At 40.9% G+C, this 21,154-nt stretch overlaps 2 protein-coding genes across 3 annotated transcripts in view; both read right to left on the bottom strand.

Annotated features, from left to right (window-relative positions):
* Positions 1 to 683: 683 nt before the first annotated feature.
* dcaf5 (ddb1 and cul4 associated factor 5) lies at positions 684 to 16,587 on the bottom strand. Its single transcript, XM_061082255.1, has 9 exons — positions 16,044 to 16,587; positions 12,576 to 12,719; positions 11,986 to 12,022; positions 11,756 to 11,895; positions 10,812 to 10,941; positions 9,375 to 9,588; positions 6,053 to 6,119; positions 4,821 to 4,948; positions 684 to 2,732 (listed from the first exon to the last, which is right to left on the bottom strand). The coding sequence occupies exons 1-9, from the start codon at positions 16,249 to 16,251 to the stop codon at positions 1,434 to 1,436; spliced, it is 2,367 nt and encodes a 788-aa protein (XP_060938238.1). The 5' UTR covers positions 16,252 to 16,587; the 3' UTR covers positions 684 to 1,433.
* A 1,673-nt stretch (positions 16,588 to 18,260) lies between these two features.
* Positions 18,261 to 21,154, bottom strand: part of pacs2 (phosphofurin acidic cluster sorting protein 2) — a 54,109-nt gene continuing 51,215 nt past the window's right edge. For both annotated transcript variants that reach the window (XM_061082253.1, XM_061082254.1), the window contains exon 25: positions 18,261 to 20,709. In XM_061082253.1, coding sequence (XP_060938236.1) covers positions 20,591 to 20,709 — 119 coding nt within the window. In that variant the 3' untranslated portion in view covers positions 18,261 to 20,590. The remainder of the gene's footprint in view (positions 20,710 to 21,154) is intronic.

The raw sequence follows: 21,154 nt of genomic DNA, 5'->3' as shown, positions 1-21,154 counted from the left end.
GAGCTTTGTACAGAATCATGTTGTGTTGCGTTACAAATTAAATAACATTTGACTTAGGAGCTTGAGAAAAGCAACCAAATGGACCTTGTTCTGTCAACTGATTGAAATAAATGTTTAGACAAAGGCCTGAGACTTTGGGTATTGAACTATTCGTATCGTCCTCATCGATCAAATTTTCAGAGGTGGATTAACTTGTTTATTTCTCACTAAGGTTGAACTTCTTTAATGACATGAACTCCAGAAAATGTTCAGAAAATTGACTTTCATAGCTAAACGCAGCAGGAGATTGTCCAGGTCAGACACGTTCATAACAATAAGATAATATCCAGAACATGTTGGAGAGGGGTGGAGCCTGGGTGGAGCACGCAAGAGAGAGGCGATGACGTATGAATTCTCCTCTGGAACTATGAAAAGCTCTTGAACCTGGTTGTCTTTTCAATTTGACATCAAAGATGGCTTTTGGATTTTATCAATACAATATTTTTGCTGTGGTTGCTCAGGAGTCACGGCCAGATGAGCAGGTTTCACATTCACTTCACGGGGAGAGTTGAGGCTGTGTTGCCATGGCAACTTGGTCGTGGAGGCTCCGCATCTGCAATAAAAATGACTCCTGATAGAAAAAAACATGTCATCGCCCAAAACAGTTTTGTGAATCAGCAAGTCCTCAGGAAGAAGATGGTGCGTTGTCACTGGAGAACAAATTAGTCTTTAATTGCAAGGAAACAAAAGCGAGCTGGCTTGTAATGGCGCCCAGGGGCGGGATAATGAGACAAAAAGAAAATTGGTATGCAAGACAATGAAAGCATCATTTCAATGCACAGCATAAACAAATGCTGCTCCTTAGGATTTCTATGGCGACTCAGTGAATTCTTCAGGCAGCCTGAAGCAGTCACAGCCGAGAACCTCTTAAAAACGACAATAAGCTCAATCAGATTTACGCTCAGTGTGAAACCGTAGAAATTAAAACTCTGCAAAGCCTTTTTTACTCAATAAGAGATTTTTCGTAATGGTTGGAAAAGCTCCAGATCCTGGGAGGAGCCTTCTGCAACCACCAGAGCGTGACTGAGAAAAAACACACTAACGCTGCATGAAAACAAAATGATGAGCCATTGCAGTTCACTTAAAATACCATTGTTATCAACAATATTCACCTTTTGTTTTACACTTCCCATCTTTTAACGTCATCTGTGGTTTGACCTAAAGAACGATGACACTCAAATTCTTTTGTTCTGTAACAAAAATTAACCACATGGTCTCTTTTTTAAAAAGTTGCTGAAGGATTCCTGCTCATTAGCAGCACAAGCTCACACGTGTCACATGACAACAAGACACAAAATGAAATCGCTGAGTTGTAAAAACCCATAGAAAACCCACTTCCAAATCAGGTCCGTTAACAAATGATTTCTTTCTGGGTTGAAAAAGAAAATAGTTCGTTATGACTTTAATTTCTTTTCCGAGGGGGAGGAGCCTGATTCTCCCTCGTCTGAGCGCTTGTGAGTCCGTTTCAGAGCCGGGCCTTTCCCTCTCTGTGGCCTGGTGTCCTCCGGCGTGTCCGTCTCTCCCTCGGACTCGGAGGACACGCACAGGGTCGCGCTCAGGTATGACGCCACAGTCCGGTGCTGCCCGTTCACTCCGCTGCTCCGGCGGCTCTTGGAGTTTCGCTCTGCAGCGGCCGAGCTGCTACACGCCTCTCCGCTGTCGGAGCTGTCCAAAATAAACTCTGTGAGAGTCCTGGCTTCAGTCCTGTGTCCGTCCAACGTCCTGTCACTCCCCTCCTCGTTCTCCTGACTCTCGGGGGTCATCACTGGGCTCGAACACACAAAGTCAGAGGGGCTCAGACACTTCTCCTCCTCTCCGGTGCCGCCGCTCTCGGGCTGGATCTGGAGAGATTCTTGTACTTCTGACGAGGAAGACGACAGGTCCTCGATGGAGATGGATGGGTAACTGCAGGAGTCGATGGCTGAAAACAAAGCCTGTACGGACTCGGGTCGATACCCGGCTCTGGAGACCACGCTCATGCGCCGGCGTCTCATGACGTTGCGCCGCCTCACCGCGCTGCGCCGCTCCTCGTCACCACTGCTGGAGCTGGAGGTGGACGTGGAGGAGCTGGAGACTCCCACGGGAAGGGAGGGGGAGGTGGGGGGGCTGGAGAGCGTGGAGTTGTCCCGGGGGCTGGGGGAGCGAGGCCGGGGCATGGGGTCCATCCAGAACCCGCTGGAGTCGGAGTCCTCGTTCACCAGGAAGCCGGACTGTGGCGGCTGGTTCCTGCTGCGTCTCCTCGGCTGCTCTTCCTCCTCCTCCTCTTCCTCAGCCTCTGCCGGGGGAGGCTCCTCCCCTCCTGAGGCTTCGGGTCCGGCCAGAGAGGAGGACGAGGAGTTCTCTGAGTCACTCGGCTGAACAGCAGCAGCCGGGGCAGCGATAGGAGGAGCTGGCGTGGGTCGGGTAGTCGTGCGGCGTCCGCGGGCGTGAAGCTGCATGATGGCCTCCTCGCTCAGGTCGCTGTCGGAGTCGGAGCTCCACCCCTCGATCTCTCGACGCACCAGCGAGTCAAAGAACGCCATCATGCGCGGGTCCTCCTGGATGGACTGGCTGACGTAGTCGTGGGACAGGCCGCTGCCACTGTTGAGCACCAGGCTGATGTACTCCTCGTGGGTGTAGAGGCTGCGGGACTTGTCCTCCACACGTCCCTCCAGGTCCCCGAGACTCTCACACTGCTGGTAGGGACTCCACACCTGGAGGGATGGAGAACAATGGTGGAATGAGAAGTGGAAGATACAAGGAAGGGACAGATTTAAAAGTTGGATGGGGCGAATGAAAAATGGATGGAGCAACAATGAGAAGCCAGAAGGGAGAGGGTCAGTTTAAAGACTCTCTGTTCCTCTCAACACCTGGGCCGGTATCATCTTTCACTGCGTACAGTCACATGTACAAAACAGAGCTTGTGTTACTGTACTGACACAAAAGAAGAAAAGGGCTTTGTCGTCTTCAATGAAAATAAAAAACGACGTCTTCTACTCAATGTCATTTTTGACAATGTTAATGTTGAACTGTATATTCTTAGATTCCCAGACTTAATACAACAATGATAATTCCCTGTGGACCTAAAGGTTAGGACACATTAAAATGCATCTCAGACATTTGCCAATATGCCTATTTGAATAAATTCTATCTTGCACCGTTTATATTCATTACAGTTTCCTGTTCAGCTTTTCCATAACCATCATAAACCGTCCAAAGACTAAAGAGCAAGAATCCAGGAGCATGAATAGGAATCCTGTCACCTACAGTTTGTGTTTATACAAAAGAATTGGTAATCGCTCATAAACAGAGGTAAAAAAAACATTCCAGAGAAGATATTTCAAATGAAGACACTATTCAGGCTATTTACCATTTACACGTAAATAAACTAAAACGACACCTAAAAGATATTCATGTATTCACCTTCCCATTGACAGAAAGACTTTTGGGTCCCAGTGTTTCAGTTGTGTTAATGTGCTGATATGAGGTATTTTATTGAACAATAATAACAAGGCTCCCTCAGACTTTCCACTGTGTCTATCTGCACTGCCATGAAAAGGACATCTGAGTGTTTGGGAACGATTACTGATAGTGAAACAGCATGTGGTACGTTTCCTTTAGCACTGGCAGAAACAGTGAGTCAGCTGAAAATTGGTGAGAGGTGAACTTTAAATGTTCCCTGGATTATTTAAAAGGTCAAGATCCGAACTGTGACTCAGAAGTTGTCCTGAATAAAACTCGTAATAAATCAGTCCTGCTGTGATAAACTCTCACTTTAACAGGGTCAAATATGAATATTGGATCGAGCATTGGGGCCAAGCAAAACAAAAACTCTAGGAGGATTCTCTTTCATTTTGCATTTCAAGAATAAAGTCAAAAATGTCAAGAATAAAGTTAACTCTTCTGGTCCATTAAAGGAGTGACTGACAGTTAAATAAAACTTGGCAGATGCAACCATTTGGATGCAGAGCTGTTGATTTCCTTGCTATTGTTCCTTTATCAGCTAGTAGTTTGCTTTTGAAAGATTAATCTCACCAATTCATCTACTAATGGTATTTTGTCAAATATGCTAATCTGAGTTCTAAAAGTTTGATTAAAAGCTTAAACTCGACATTTCAAATTTATTCTTTATATATATTTATTTCCTGCCATATTTATCCTCCAACTGAGTTTGATAATTGTTGATATATAAAAAATAATCTTAATAAAATAAGATAAAATCTTCCTCTTCTGTCTTTTTTTGCTTAATGCTCAAACAACAGATAAACAGAATAAACCTGTTGTCTAATTAATCTTGAGCTATAGTTCAAGCTTTAGCTTTGATTTACTTGTAGACGTATTAATCCATTTCTGTTTGATTCTGGTTACTTCAACCTGCTGAGACTTTAGACCGCCTGGCTCTGCATCACAACCTGGCTCTGCTTAAACGAAAACTCTCTGTGGAACCGTCCCCGTCTCCCCATGACCCAGTTTCAGAAAAGTGACCAACATTATCTGTTAGAGGCGGCAGTGAGTTGTGGAGGAAATCCGTCTGTGTTCATTCCCGGCTCCACAGGGGGAAGTAAGAGCTCGTTCAGGACCCGTGTGGTGTCACTGGAGATCAATGTCTCACTTAGTGGAACATCTACTGTCTCAACAACTGAGGACACTGACAACCCCAATGTTCGACAGTCCACTTAAAAAAAGTATTTCTCTAACCACAGCATCTGAAGTCTAAATCCATCTACTCCTGCGGCACTTTTAGATAAACCAAAAATACATATAACACATAAGAGAAAGGAAAGAGTGTGTCCTTCACTAACCTTGATGACTTTCTCCACCCCGGACGAGCAGATCATGTAGGTGTGAGGGTTGAAGCGAACCTGGTTCACGATGGAGCGGTGGCCTTTCAGAATCATGAAAGCCCCGTTCACCACACGACCTGCGCCTCCTGACAAGTAAAGACACAACGCAGGTTTTTTTATTCAATGCGATACCGGCAGAATCAAAATAAATATAAACTCAGAGTCTCCGAAATTAAAAGATATAAACGGGCGATGATTCATGAAAAAGAAACACAAACATTCAACCTGTTTCTGGACCTGAGAAACTCGAAAATACTGCTGGTGAAATTAAACAGTCCTAACAGCGGTAATGTAATCCTCAGAATATGCCATTAGTCCGACACAGAATAGGCCCAGTGAGTGCACATTTTTTCAGTGTGAGTAACTCCGGGGAAAATAAAATCCAGAAATGTGTCAGGTGGTGCCACAGAGCTGCACACGACCACATTCTCGGATTGCTGCATTCCCCCAAAGCAATTAGTAGGAATAGACTTAATTCTTACGTTTCTCTGTATTTAACCTCGATTTTTTTTTGTTCAGTTTGAGCAGGTGAACAAACTCCAACCTGACAAATAGTTCATGCAGTTTAATACAAATCGTAATTAAGAGTTAAAATGGAAAGAATCATGCCTGGAAAATATATTGTGGCCAAATGAACTTAGGGCAAACCACAGTCTGGGCTGAGGCTCTTATGTTAAGAACACAGAGGAGTCTGTTATGCTTCAGATTGTGGTTAAAACCTACAGCGACTGGAATCGGGTTTGTTTTGCCCGACGCTGACGCCACTGAAATCTTTAACCTTGCAGCATGAAAAGGTCACGAAAACTCAAACAATCTCCTTTTCAGTCATGGGACGTGTGTTGAGCAGCTCCACTGACGATGAACAGAGAGAACTCACACAAACCAAACACACAAAAGGAAAACCGAGGGAAATATATCCCACTATTCTGCAGAGTAGACACAAGAAAATGAACTGTGTGATGTTGGGATATATTAATGAACTCCTTTTGTCATGTGAAGGTGAATTATTGTCAGAGTACAGCGTTTCTGAAGGTTTGAACAATTTAAAAGACTTCTTAAGATGACCATGAATGAAATTTAAAACCTTTGTAACGAAGGACAAGAAGTAAAATCTCATTCCCATTATCAGTTATGCATTCCCATGATTAAAGATAAGATGAAGTAGAGAATAAACCCGGTCGATAACTCACCTGCTTCTGGATTCTTTGGGATTCTCCACATGTAGAGGTTGAAGTCATCGGATCCAGACAGGATGTACTGCCGGGTCAAACACGGATATTTACAGATTAGATTTTCTTTGACAACAGAAAAAGAAATGTTTACATATCACAGTTCACAGTGGGAGAGACAGATCCTTGGGTTGGAGGTCTTAGCAGATTAATCTCATAACCTGCTCTTGATGTGACATGACAATCTGACCCACCACAGTTCCTGCTCCTTGTCCCAACCTTGGGAACAGATGGTTCCACTTAAACTTGTCGCCGACGGAAAGTTTGGACAGGTGGGTGAAGTTTACTCTTATAGATACAGATGTAGTAAAGCAATTGGAAGAAAAACTACAATTACCAGCTCACAGTTGTACGTCTCTGCCTGTCGACCAGTTAAAGGTGCAGTGTGTAAGATCTAGGTGAAAGTGATCCATTTAATATAAAAGAATCCTCATGATCATCTAAATTGTTGTTTTTGTTTACCCTTGAATGGATCTTTATATTTAAATACTTTATACTTAAATACTTTATATTTACATCGGGGGCAGGTTCTCTCTACATAGGCCACCATGTTTTTTTTACAATAGCATAGACGGGACAAACAAAACATCTTTCGAGTTTTTATGACAACTGAAGGCTTCCACAGGTTCTCTTTCGTGATTGGAAGAGGAGGGTGAGGTGAGGGGTATTCGCCACTAGATGTCACTAAATTCTACACACTGAACCTTTAATTTTCACACCGTAGACTTTATAAGGATGGACGACATGACAGCACGCCAAAAGTGAAGCCAGAACATCCTGATTGCAAACCTGGTCGCTGTGACCTCTTCCGTGTTAGCAGATAGGACATAAATCATTTTGAGTGTTTAAAGCAGCGTCTTGTGCTGTTTAGTAATTTGTGAGTTTAACTCTTTGACCAAATTCAACTCACATTAACAATTGAGTTAATTAGCATTGGGTCGGAGGTTGATTATACAGTCACCGCTCACAAACATTAACTTATATCCATGAGAAGAAAACCAGCATATTTTCTATGCATATTTTTGTAAGAAAACTACATTAACCTGCCTTCTCCTCCTCTGTTCTGCATATTTCCAGAATGTTTTTTGAGCCTTGTTTGACCATCTGGAGGAACATTTCTGTCCAATCATGTGGATTTGTTTTGAGGCACCGTCTTGTGGGCTGACAGCGTGTCAAGATGTGGAGTTTTTTTCTGCCAATGATTTAAACAAATGTCTTCAATTTCCATCTGCAAATATTTTGCTGGTCCCTGTGGCTGCATTTATCTTTCAGAGACTTACATGTTTCTACCCCCATTATTCTAAATGGTTTATGTGAAAAATAGCAATTTGCCTTCATCTAAAAAATGTTCTGCATCGATAATAAAATATCCTCAAACTGCAGCTCAGACCAGTTCAACTCTGAGACACATGAACACAGTCTGATGTAAACACCTGTGTGCTCAGCCTCAGGTTCCCAGAGGACACGTCAAGTAGGAATGTCACACCAGGAACGCCCTGGCTTCTTTCCCTTCTATCAATTCCATCTGATATAAGCTCCCACTCGGCACCACGGCACTCGCACCATAGTGAGACAATCCTCCGGTGGTTGTGGTTGTGTGTATAAAGAGGTTTGTGAGACTGTTGCTGAGAATTCTGGATAAAGCTCCTTCTTAAACAAATGAAATTATCTCACAGCTTCTCCTCTTCTAATTTCCTCTAAACTCGACTACATTACCTGACGTGTACTTTCTTCTATAATGGCATGAAGGTCTTAATGGTTTTTTAATTAAGTTTTTGTGTTAAACAGCGCTTAATGTTTCCCACAACCCTGCAACGAACCTGTAGGCGTTTTTTCACTGCGCATAAAATGTTTATGCAATATGTTGAGGCAGCAGGAGCAGGTGGTATGAATGAAATTATCATTATTTATGTATAGTAATATATATATATATATATATATTGCAATATAGTATTTTTATAGATTAATGTATGTAAAATACGTCTGGCTGGCTAAAATCTTCACATTGGTGCAAACAAATCCTAAATACAGTCTACATTTCGTCCAGATATATTAAAGAAACAGCCACTGGTGTAAACACTGTGTTGTAATCTTATCATGTCGTGTTTACTTGGTGTGGTCATATTGCTCAACTCATGCAGCCATGAAGTCTTGAGAAATGTGTCATGCAGCTTTAAGTGTATCTCTAATAATAAAAAACAACTATTATTAAATGTAAAATCACCAGCAGGACAAGATGTTGAAGAAATTGTTCATGTTGGTGAACACACCAGACATCAGTGCTGGGTGTAGTTGGATGTGTCCGGTTTCATCTCTTACCACAACCACCAGTGATGTCACTCCTACACTAAGAGTTTGAAATGGTATCAGGTTTTTTTTACACTGCATGTGCCTGTTATCTGGAATTACATCAGGCTTGGATCGGGCTCGGATATAAAAGAACTGAACGCCTGTCGGGTTCGGGTCGGTTAGTTTTCTCCCGGGCTCGGTCGGAATCAGATGTTTTCTTTTGTTTACCTCGATTAACAAAAGAGCCGAGAGCTGATCATATTTAAACAAGGTCGCACGAGGGATGTTAATTCATATTTTTCATCGAATACAATTTATGAACACGTCAACCTCAAAAAGCTCAACAGCGCCTCTGCAGGTAGGGTAAAGAGATTGGAACCAGCAACCTCCTGCTCCAGTCCTGACCTGCTCCTGGAACCTCCTTCCCTTGTGTCGGGAGGATCACCATTAAGCCCCCGTGAGCTCCAACGACACCCGAGGATAATGTTAACATAACAAACATGACTGTGGAGTGATGTCATGTCTGAGGAGGACCACTGGGAAAACCACAGGCTGAACATAAGGAATTCTGGCATTTATCTACAACTCATCATTCCCAGTTTCACAGACACAACTGGTACATTCTTCTGTTTCTGTTCTATTTATTGATCCCACATGTTCCAAATATTCCTCTTAAGTTTACTTTAAACTGACCAGACATCAAACATCTCCACTGTCTGACATCATTTCCATTTGCTGTCTGCCTCTCTTACAGAAGCCAAATCCCACTCTGGGGAGCAATACGTTATATTTTAAGACCTCTCGGATAACATTTCACATTTTCCTTGATATAAACTTGGATGTGTATAGAACATGTTATCGAAACAACAAATATCTTGAAGATCTTATAGATCACGGTTCCTTAATCAAGTTTCTTGTATATTCTAATAGTAGTCATCTTAGTGGCTGTGGTACTTTTTGCTTTATTCTCATATTCATTCATCTGACGACCGACCTGATCTTTGTCTCCGGCGAAGCAGCAGCTCTTCATGGTGCAGGAGTTGAAGTAGCCCTGGTTGTCGAACTGGTAGCTGGGCAGGCGGGAGTGCAGCTCGTAGAGGACGGGCGGCAGGCGGCGGCGCAGCGCCAGCAGCTGGGTGCCGGTGCTGTTGAAGCGAACGCTCATGGCGCTCTGCAGGGACATGTTACCTCCGTAACGCAGAAGAGAGCTGAGGAAACAGAGGGAAAAGAGAGAATGTCAGAAGTTGGTTAGACCGATCCTTGTGTGACCAGACAGTTTGTGTTATTTTAAAACATCACTTCTGGGTATTTGTTCCAATGTTTTACTTTTACTCCGAAGCACTTTTAAAAACCAAATAAATAAATGTCAGACCGTGCAGCTGACATAACATCTCCGTCAGGAAACTGCATCATAGTGCGAGATTAAATAAGCATTTCATCAGAAAGGCATTTCATTGAAACCTCTTCATCTGTTTTTAATAGTAATAACAGACATTAAGTGACTAACAGTGAACATTAGCTCACAGCAGAGACAGAGCCAACAGTGGAGGACGAGAAATGACTCAGTGCTTACTTTGATTTAAAGAGCCGTCATTCATGTACTAATCACTTAAACCTCAGCAAACCTGAGGACGTGTAAACACACTCGCCGCAGCTCAGTGTTTTCACAGAGTCATTTTGTTGGTGTAAAGATTAGTTGTGTTTTTCTGAGACAATCCTGAAGTTGGCAGAGGAGCTGCAGTGTTGAGTTTAACAGTAGGACAACAGCGCCACCCAGTGGGGGGAGGATGTTTGTTCCTCGCCGAGCAAAACACACAAATCAATAGTCTTTGTTTGGACGATCAATCGAATAGAAGGTGACCGACAGGCCAAAGTCAAAATGAAGAATCTAAATGACAAGGTGACCAAACTTCTTCATCAACACAAAACATACAAATTTTCAAACTGGAACTTCTTTCATTTTAGAGAAATTAGGCAAAAATTAACATGAAATTAAATTTAAGTTTCAGTAATGTACAGTTTTTATCTTGCAAACTATCAAATAATATTTCATTTGTAATCATGATTTTATTGGATGTGTAAATATTGTGTATTTTTAAATTAAAACAATTGAAACCAAGAGTGAAAAAATGATGTCTATTATATTTTTAAATCTTCTCTTATTTCCAAACGTCTACATTGAGACAGATAAACAGCATCTTAAATTTAAACAACCTCCAAAAATGACTCGAGTCCATTTTACTCCCTCAATAGCTATTACCGTTTTATTATTTCTAACAATACTTACAGCACTTCTTCTTTTTATTATCTCTGCGGCTTATTTTACTGCTGCTGTAACAAACAGCAATTTCCCCACAGGGAACAATAAAGTTTCATCTCGTCTTAGAAATTGGGTCAAGAGATATAAAGAGAAAAAATAAATAACCCCAACCTGCGTGGTTTGCGGATGTCCCATAAACCAACCCCCTCCTTGGAGTTGGCGGTGGCGAGCAGCCTCGGCTCCACGGGGTTGAACATCACGCTGTGGAAGGCTGACGGGTAGCTGGCCAGGCAGAACGGCTCTACAGGAAGAAAGGAAAGGTAAACATGAGAATTGCATGATCACTAAGAGAGATGGCTGCTTGTTTTGTTCAGATCTTTCATTATGTAATGTCGAGGTTTTGCATTCCAGCTGCAGTCCCCATTTTATACACACACAACTGGTACTGTTAATAACCTCATAACAAATACATCTATATTCACTTTGGTGAATCCTATAGAATGAATATTATTTTGAACCAGACTCATCAACACAACCATAAAAAAAACACTGCTGGAAATAGAGGAGTTATTGCTACTTGATGTATTATTAGTCCAACGTGGTCACAAGGAAGAAGGATGTGGACATCATGAAAGATGATCCAGCTGCATATTTTAAAATCTCACTAGGTCTGATCATGAAATACTCTATGAACACATTCAGCCCAACAAGATATGTCTGGGCCTATACACAGTTTTTTAACTTAACAAAGAGACAAACTTTTTTTTCAAGTAATCTGTCCAATGTGATGATTTGTTGATTTTCTTTGTTTTGTTGTTTAGTGAATATCTTTGGTTTTGGGTACAACTAAACGATAAATAATCCTATTTATCAATAATATAAAAAAGTAGTTGCAGCTACATGCAATATAGATGTTTTAATTTGATGTTTCTGATTATTCTTGGTTTTTTTTCAACAGAAATTAGGGTGTGATCTCACTGTTGTAAATGCAAGTTCTCTGAATTAGTTTGTGTAATTTGTAAAAATGCTTTAATTCTTCATGTATTGTAGGTTTAAACACAAACATTAACCACATCATCATCAGGGACCGGACCGAACATGGCTCCTCCTCTTACCTCCGTGTGGCGGCTCGCGAGTGTCCCAGATAAGAACCCGTCCGTCGTCAGATGAGCTGGCGAACACGTTGTCGTTCACCGGGCTGACGGACAAACTGTACACGGCATCGATGTGCAGGAACACGTTCAGAGTTTCCCGTCTGTGTGGAGGAAACATCCATCAACACATACACATTTATAACGTTAATGAAAATGTTTTGATTCTACAATACTGAATAGTTTGTACCCACCTCTCCACATCATGGAGAATGACTTGTTCATCATTTCCTACAAAACAAGCAAACAGAGAGGTTGTGAGGCGAGTGAAGGACAAATACAACTTTCTAATCTTAGCTTCTTCCTCGGGTGTGTATCAGATTGTGTGGTGACTTAGTTATTAATTTATAAGTGGACAACTAAAGCTTGACACTGGACAGAGACTTTATAATTCAGCAGCTGCAGCTTTTTGGAAAATGTTCACTTTCTCATCCATAATTTACACTCAGGAGTCAGGACCATCACGTGCTCTGAGCTAATGACACGTTTTCTGTTTCCCCCGGTTCTGTTACCACTTCAGATTTGGTTTCACTGCTCTGAACCTGCACTTTCTAATGTATTGTCATCTGCTGCAGCTTTGTTTTTGAAGCACACAAGTGACACAAGTGTCTAAAGTTGTATCATTTCATCAGATTTACATTTTACCTCCAACCCTCACACTGATAATTCTGCCACAACACTTACATTTCCTGGCCAAGGACAAAAAAATAAAGGAGGAAAAGCGTTTCTTCCTGTTGTGAAAAAGTCAGCAGAGAACAGATGGAGGTTTTTTTCTCATTCTTACCACCAGAGAAGACCTTGTGGTTGCTGCTGTCGAAGGCCAGGCAGAAGATGTTGGACAGATGCTCCCCCTTCAGCTTCACAGGCTTGGACCGAGCATGAAGGGATTGCTCCATGTGCCACAGTAGAACCCGGCGGTCGTCTCCTCCTGCAGAACAGCACAAACATATTTAAACAAACTTCACAGGAAAACAAAGCTTTCAATCAAACACCAGTCACTACAATGTGAGAATGTTGCTGCTTTTGTTTGTTTTGTAAGTTGTTGTTTTCCCAGTTTAAAAGGAGCTTGGGAGGTGGTTTTCATATCTGAAGATGGAGCTTGTTGTATGTTGGACAGAGGCTGATCGTTTCATGGAGCCTGACCGATATAAACCTTTAGGGGCTGATGCCAATATCGGAAGTTCCAACACTTGAAGAAGAAAATGTGGGATGTGCAAAGTGAGTACTTAGAAAACAACCCCTCCCAGTTTTTACCAGATGTCTCAACTTGTTCAGAGTTTTTCTATTCCTGATCACTTCAAGATCTAAGAAAGTTGTGTGCTGTCACACACAAACTCACAAATGATGTTTCAGATCTTCCCACAGATTTCAGTGATGTTCATGAAGTATTTAGTGGTTTGCTCAGGTTCAGCTTCTTGACAAGCTGCAGGACATGCACCTCCTCCCTGTGGAATCCATGTATTCCCTCTATCGTGCAACTCGCTGCCACACAACCCCAGAGCACAACACTTCCACCCCCCTCCATGTTTTACAGTTGTCAAGGGGGGGGGGGGGTGAGGTCACAGTCCTGACTTGGTGCAGAAACTTTTGCACATGATGCGATTACTGCATAGCTTTGAAAAATGGGAAGTGAGAGTGTGGTCACATTTGAATGAGGGATTTTTATCATTTAAAATTCACCCTTTTCACATTCTATAACCACAAAATGTGCAATCCTCATTTCCGAACCCTCTTCAAAAAAAACAACAACATATATATATTATATACAGACTATGGCTGCAAACCTCTTTATATACAGTCTATGGCTGAACCATCTTTATATAGAGTCTATGGCTGAACCCTCTTTATATAGTCTATGGCTGAACCCTGTTTACATACAGTAAATGGCTGAATCCTGTTTATATACAGTAAATGGCTGAACCCTCTTTATATAGTCTATGGCTGAACCCTGTTTATATACAGTCTATGGCTGAACCCTGTTTATATACAGTCTATGGCTGAACCCTGGTTATATACAGTAAATGGCTGAACCCTGGTTATATACAGTGTATGGTTGAACCCTCTTTATATACAGTCTATGGCTGAACCCTGTTTATATACAGAAAAAAAGGCTGAACCCTCTTTATATACAGTCTATGCCTGAACCCTCTTTATATACAGAAAAAAAAGGCTGAACCCTACTTATACACAGTAAAAGGCTGAACCCTCTTTATATACAGTCTATGGTTGAACCCTCTTTATAGAGTCTATGGCTGAACCCTGTTTATATACAGTCTATGCCTGAACCCTCTTTATATACAGAAAAAAAAGGCTGAACCCTACTTATACACAGTAAAAGACTGAACCCTCTTTATATACAGTCTATGGCTGAACCCTGTTTATATACAGTCTATGGCTGAACCGTCTTTATATATAGTCTATGGTTGAACCCTCTTTATATACAGTCTATGGCTGAACCCTGGTTATATACAGTAAATGGCTGAACCCTGGTTATATACAGTCTCTGGCTGAACCCTGTTTATATACAGTCTATGGCTGAACCCTGTTTATATACAGTCTATGGCTGAACCCTGGTTATATACAGTCTATGGCTGAACCCTGTTTATATACAGAAAAAAAAGGCTGAACCCTATTTATATACAGTCTATGGCTGAACCCTCTTTATATACAGTCTATGGCTGAACCCTCTTTATATACAGTCTATGGCTGAACCCTCTTTATATACAGTCTATGGCTGAACCCTGTTTATATACAGTAAATGGCTGAACCCTCTTTATATACAGTCTATGGTTGGACCCTGGTTAAATACAGTCTATGGCTGAACCCTGTTTATATACAGTAAATGGCTGAACCATGTTTATATACAGTAAATGGCTGAACCCTGGTTATATACAGTAAAAGGCTGAACCCTGTTTATATACAGTAAATGGCTGAATCTTCTTTATATACAGTCTATGGCTGAACCCTGGTTATATACAGTAAATGGCTGAACCCTGTTTATATACAGTCTATGGCTGAACCCTGGTTATATACAGTAAATGGCTGAATCCTGTTTATATACAGAAAAAAAAGGCTGAACCCTATTTATATACAGTCTATGGCTGAACCCTCTTTATATACAGTCTATGGCTGAACCCTGTTTATATACAGTCTATGGCTGAAACACTGTTTATATACAGTCTATGGCTGAACCCTCTTTATATACAGTCTATGGCTGAACCCTGTTTATATACAGTAAATGGCTGAATCTTCTTTATATACAGTCTATGGCTGCAACCCTCTTTATATACAGTAAATGGTTGAACCCTGTTTATATACAGTAAATGGCTGAACCCTGTTTATATACAGTATATGGCTGAACCCTGGTTATATACAGTAAATGGCTGAATCCTGTTTATATACAGTAAAAGGCTGAACCCTGGTTATATACAGTCTATGGCTGAACCCTCTTTATATACAGTCTATGGCTGAACCCTGTTTATATACAGTCTATGGCTGAACCCTGGTTATATACAGTAAATGGCTGAATCCTGTTTATATACAGTAAAAGGCTGAACCCTGGTTATATACAGTATATGGCTGAACCCTCTTTATATACAGTCTATGGCTGAACCCTGGTTATATACAGTAAATGGCTGAACCCTGGTTATATACAGTAAATGGTTGAACCCTGGTTATATACAGTAAATGGATGAACCCTCTTTATATACAGTCTATGGCTGAACCCTCTTTATATACAGTAAAAGGCTGAACCCTGTTTATATACAGTAAATGGCTGAACCCTGGTTATATACAGTCTATGGCTGAACCCTGGTTATATACAGTGAATGGATGAACCCAGGTTATATAAAGTAAATGGCTGAACCCTGGTTATATACAGTCTCTGGCTGCATCACTAGGCCACATGATTGTTTCTTTAATCCTCTCGGAACATAAATAGCTTTGTGATTTCAGGGGGGGGGAGAAGCCATGATCTAGACCCATCACCGGGGTAATAAAGGTGCTTCTCCCCGGGCACAGGGCTCGTGTTGTCGGGCTGACATATGGGACAGGTCCGCTGCTGCCCCCCCTCCTCCATGACCTGCTGGTTTGACGTTAGCCTGTTAGCACGGACAGGGGACAGCGCTATGCTAACCTAGCTTAGCCCCGGGGGGGCAGCGTTTCAGCTGACTGCCAGGCTAGTTAGCGTTAGCATGCTAGCTCAGCACAACAGTGTAAGCTAGGGGCTGCGGGACGGGATTTGTCAACTTACCGGACACCAGCCATTCGCCTCCGTTGTTGGAGAACTCGATGGCGTTGACGCAGCCGAAGTGTCCGAGCATGTCCTTCTTGAAGAGGCTGGTGCAGCCGGACAGCCGCCGCCGCTGGAACTCCTCCTTCAGCAGCGGCTGGCCGGTGAGCTCCCTGCGGGACAGAAAGCCCACGGAGGACCGCATCCCGCAGCCCCGCAGCTCCTTCATCTCCTCACCGCAGGAAGAAGAACCACCGGGGGAAGGGATGCACCGGGGAGGCTCCTGCTAGCGGCCGGGACACCTGCTCGTGTGGTGGGGTGGATGTGCTGCTCGGCCGGGTCTACATCCTGGAGGATCCCCGCTGTCTGCTGCTGTCGACGCTGCTCCGCACCTCCTCTGAGCCTCGGGTCGGTCCCAGCAGCTTCCTGCTCCGGCGGAGGACGCCTCTCTCTCCCCGTCTGCCGCCCTGCTCCACCGGAGGAACCGACTGGACCGGCAAACTGTAGTTTAATGATCCGGTGTTAAAGCAGGCAGAGCCGGGGAGTTCGAATAGGAGAGGAGCTGCTGACAGGAGACGACTAATGTTTTAACTCCAAACAACAGGGGTCATCCTACCTGGTTCATCTGCAGGGAGGAAAACATGCTCAATAAACCTGTACAATTCAATTCTACCAGGAAACAATATTAAATATGGTGTATTATATAGTGTATCATCGTTTTTAAATAAGTTGCAAAAAGATATTACAATTTTTTGCAACTTGTTTTTTTTTATTCCTCTGCTATTCAGAGACAAAGTCACTTTTTTACTCAGCCAGGTTCTTTGGAGACTAAAATGACCAAAGGTACAGATTTAGTAACGTCTCCAAACTGTTTTGCACATGCAACCATTACAGTTTATTAAATAATCTATTTATGGTGCAGGATAAAGTTTGAAACCTTTGCATTCATCCTACCTGGTTTATCTGCAGGGGAGAAAACATGCTCAATAAACCTGTCAAATTCAATTCAGCTCGGAAACAATATTCATAATGGGAAAGTGTTTAATTTTCCCATAATGAATATTTGAATAACTTGGATATTTAAATTGTGTGCAACTTCATTTTTTGATTCCTCTGATATTCAGAGAACAAAGTCACTTTTGTAGGTTCTTTGGAGACTAAATTGACTATAGGTTCAGATTTAGTAACGTGTCCAAATTTTTTTGCTCATGCTACCATTACAGTTTATTATATAATCTATTTATGGTGCAGGATAAAGGTTGAAACCTTTGCATTCATCCTACCTGGTTCATCTGCACGGAGGAAAACATGCTCAATAAACCTGTCGAATTCAATTCTACTAGGAAATAGTATTCATTATGGGAAAGTGTTTCATCGTTTTTAAATAACTTGGATATTAACATTTTTTGCAACTTGATTTTTTTTATTCCTTGGCTATTCAGAGAACAAAGTCACATTTGTAGTTTCTTCGGAGACTAAAATGACCAAAGGTACAGATTTAATAACGTCTCCAAACTGTTTTGCACATCCTACCATTACAGTTTAATAAATAATCTATTTATGGTACAGGACAAAGATTGAAACCTTTGCATTCATCCTACCTGGTTTATCTGCAGCGATGAAAACATGCTCAATAAACCTGTCAAATTCAATTCAACTATGAAATAATATGAATTAAGGGAAAGTGCTTCATTGTTTTAAATAACTTGGATATTCAAATTGTGTGAAACTTAATTTTTAGATTCCTCTGATATTCAGAGAACAAAGTCATGTTTGTACTTGAAACCTTTGCTTTCATCCTACCTGGTTTATCTGCAGTGAAGAAGACATGTTGTAATTTTGCACATTATTACATTAAAATAAAGAAACAATATTTGTGGAAATTAATTGTTTTTTTTGTTAGTATGTTATAGTAATTTCACAAGGGACTACAGTTATTAAGTACTTGTATCTGAATTTTTTACTCTGGTTTTTATGTAACATTTCTATTCCTCTGCAATTCAGGGAAAAATGTGTTTACAGGATAAAATTTGTATTATTTTATTTGTTTGTTTTAAGTGTTTTTTTTTTATATATGCTCTTAAAATAAAGCGTAAGAAGACATGCAATAATAACTCAAAACAAATGCAAATAAAAAAGCTTATTTAAAAAAATCAAATCCCCTTCAGCCTATAGCACTATTTCATCCAATTATTAAAAAGGACAGTGATTCTAGTAACTAACACATGGAAATAAAAGTACATTTTAGTGTGTATAGTATTTTATTACTCCCAGTTTTGGGATTACAGTGGTAGTCTTTAGGGGAACCTTTCAGTTTCAACAAGCCGTTCTCTGAGACAGACAACATGGAAAAGAAAAAAACATCTATAACATCTTTATAGAGAAACAAATGTACGCTTTACAAGAATGGACTGTATAGTTTTGAGGGTTATGTTCTTATAATAAATCCAAACCCATGTCTGGGAGTCAACTGGCCAGAGTGTGATTTCCCCTCCTTCCAATGAACACAAATCATCACGCTGAACTAAGATATTTGGTTGTTGTCGCACCAGAATCAGCACCATGTTAGCCAGCGACCTTTATTTACATTGATCTGTCAAAATTAAGCAATTTAGGCACTTATCAAGAAATTGGCAAAGGTTGTGATGAAACTGCTACGGAAAGAAATGTTTATAAGCAAAATACTTTTTTTTGTTTGTTTAATAGTCAACTAAAGATTGAATCTACTGACAGAACATTCTTTTGAGATGTTAACGTCACATACACGTTTCTAGGCCAACCTGACAAAATATTCAACTATAACCTAACACAGTCCAACGAGGCTTCGGGTAAAGTGATATTAAACAGCACTGAGAAGTTATAGATGCCTGGTTGACTTTGCATATGCACGATATGCCCCATCGCCACCGCTTGTGCTGTTGTTGACCTCAGGTATTGTGTCATATGTGCCTCTGTGGACCAGTTGTGTGGCCCTCAGGTTCCTGGGAGCAGGTCGAACACACTAAAATCTATCATGGACAAACATTTAAAAGTGCTTTACATTAAGGTACCTTCAATACATTCACCTCTACGTCATGAAGTCATCTATAATACCACACAGTAGTGATACAGAGGGAGCTGCAGTGGATGAATATTCCCTTTGGCAAAAACAACACTTGCTTTAGCAAAATCTATGGAGTGTGATGGAGGAGTGTGGGGCTTGAGGAGGAAGAGTTTCATAAAATACATTTGAGGAAATTAATTAAATTAAAATGATTTAATACGGAGGGAAAACTCTAATAGACAAGCTTATGGGAATAATTTGTACTTTCTTGCTGAGAGTTCGATAAAAAAGATCAATGCTTTGAGGTGGTTCACTTGAGCTTAGCACAAAGGAGGGAAGCCTGGCTCAGGTTTTGCACGGACTAAATAAACAAGATATAATACGTTAATTTGTGAGCTTTTAAGATGCTAAAATGTTTAATTCAAACTATATTTTGACTTTAAATCTTGACAAGCTGTAATTTAAGTTCCCTATAAAACCACAGAGAACTCAACTTGTATTTTTACAACTCTATTTCTGTAAAAATGTAACAAACAAAAAGTAACAGTGAAGCTGGTGGGCAGATTTTGTTGCCATGATTAGTTCCAGAATGGCTGTTTCCCCCGTGCTAAGCTAAGCTAGCTGCAGCTTTTATTCACCCTACATACGAGAGAGTTCATCCGTCTCAACGAACTCTTGGCAAGAAAGCAAACAAGTGCATTTCCCAAATATTCATTTAATATACTATAAAAGGATTTTTTTCTAAAAGTTTGCTTCATGTTCTAATATTTTGGACCAGATTTCAGAGCAAGTCTTCAAACCTCAACCAAGAAAATAAAAAACCAGAGGGGTTTACGTACAGTGAAAATCACAACTAATCTTCCAACAGTGTCAGATTATTAAACGCATTCACACAGTTTATTGCACATTAGACGTCTTCATATAGTGCAGAGGGTCAAAGGTCAGGGGCCATTTATTTTTAGTTTCTTCGGGGTTAAGACGAGGAATCGACAAGAAGAAGAGCGTCCGTCGTTTCTTCATCATGGTTAAAAAAGAAGATGCTCGTCTTCATTACAAATCCATTGCTGTTGTCGTTTTTTTTAATATGTTCTTGATTCATTGTGCTGGGGCCAAGTGCTTGAAACCAACCTCACCCAGAGAGAAACCAGCATGCTCACACTCGTACAGGTTGTCGAAGGTCAGAGGTCGTTTCTAATTATTATTATTAAATTAGGGCTCTTTTTCTCTCAAAAAGTCTATAAAACATCAGCAGGATTCTTTCTTTTTAAAAAGCAGAGTAAAGAAATATTCCCTCAGCAGCTTTGCCCTCGGGACATTTCTTTACATAAATAGAAAAATTAAAAAAAACACGCAAAAGATTAAATAATTGGACAAATTGCAACAGTGGAAAGAAAGCAGGAGCTTAAATTAAGACAGCAGAACAGAAGACGTGTGCCGGGGGAGAGTGAGGTGAAGGGGGGTTAAAAACTGTTGGCACCAGGGCAAGAGGGGGGGGGGGGAGGCTGTCCTCAGTGTCTCTTAGGTGCTAGTACGGGCCTTTCGAGTGTCCGAAGATCCCGATGGGGAAATGTTTGACGTGTGACGACCACTGAGCCGCCAGCTGGAAAAACTTGACGTCGTTCCACTCGCCGCCGTCGATCAACACTGACGAAAAAACAAAGTTTATTTAGAATTACAAAACTTGTTTTTTCACCCTCGGACAGCAAATACTCACGTTTGAGAAGTTGGGCAAGTGGAAGGATTGCTAAGAATAACAATAATTAAATAGTAATAATGATCATTAAATAATGAACAGCATGAAGTTTGATTGTTGCAATATTTACAGCAAAGTGACGATTTAAGAGTAAGCAGCACATTCACACTTATAAAATAAAGTACACTTAAAAATCCCAACATAAACAAAAAAATATAATTGCAAAATATACTGACTAAGTTCTTTAGTTTTCTGTAATTAAACTCTACATTGAACAAAATGTTTATTTGGCAACACACAGACATGAGCTACTTACATGAGAAATATTAAATTTAAAATATGATATATTATTTAGAAAAATTAAAATAAATATATTTTTAGAAAAAAACTATTAGA

The sequence above is a fragment of the Limanda limanda genome, chromosome 12 (assembly GCF_963576545.1).
Source record: "Limanda limanda chromosome 12, fLimLim1.1, whole genome shotgun sequence".
NCBI lineage: Eukaryota > Metazoa > Chordata > Actinopteri > Pleuronectiformes > Pleuronectidae > Limanda > Limanda limanda.
Note: the sequence above shows the minus strand (reverse complement) of the source record. Positions and strands in the feature narration are given on the sequence as shown.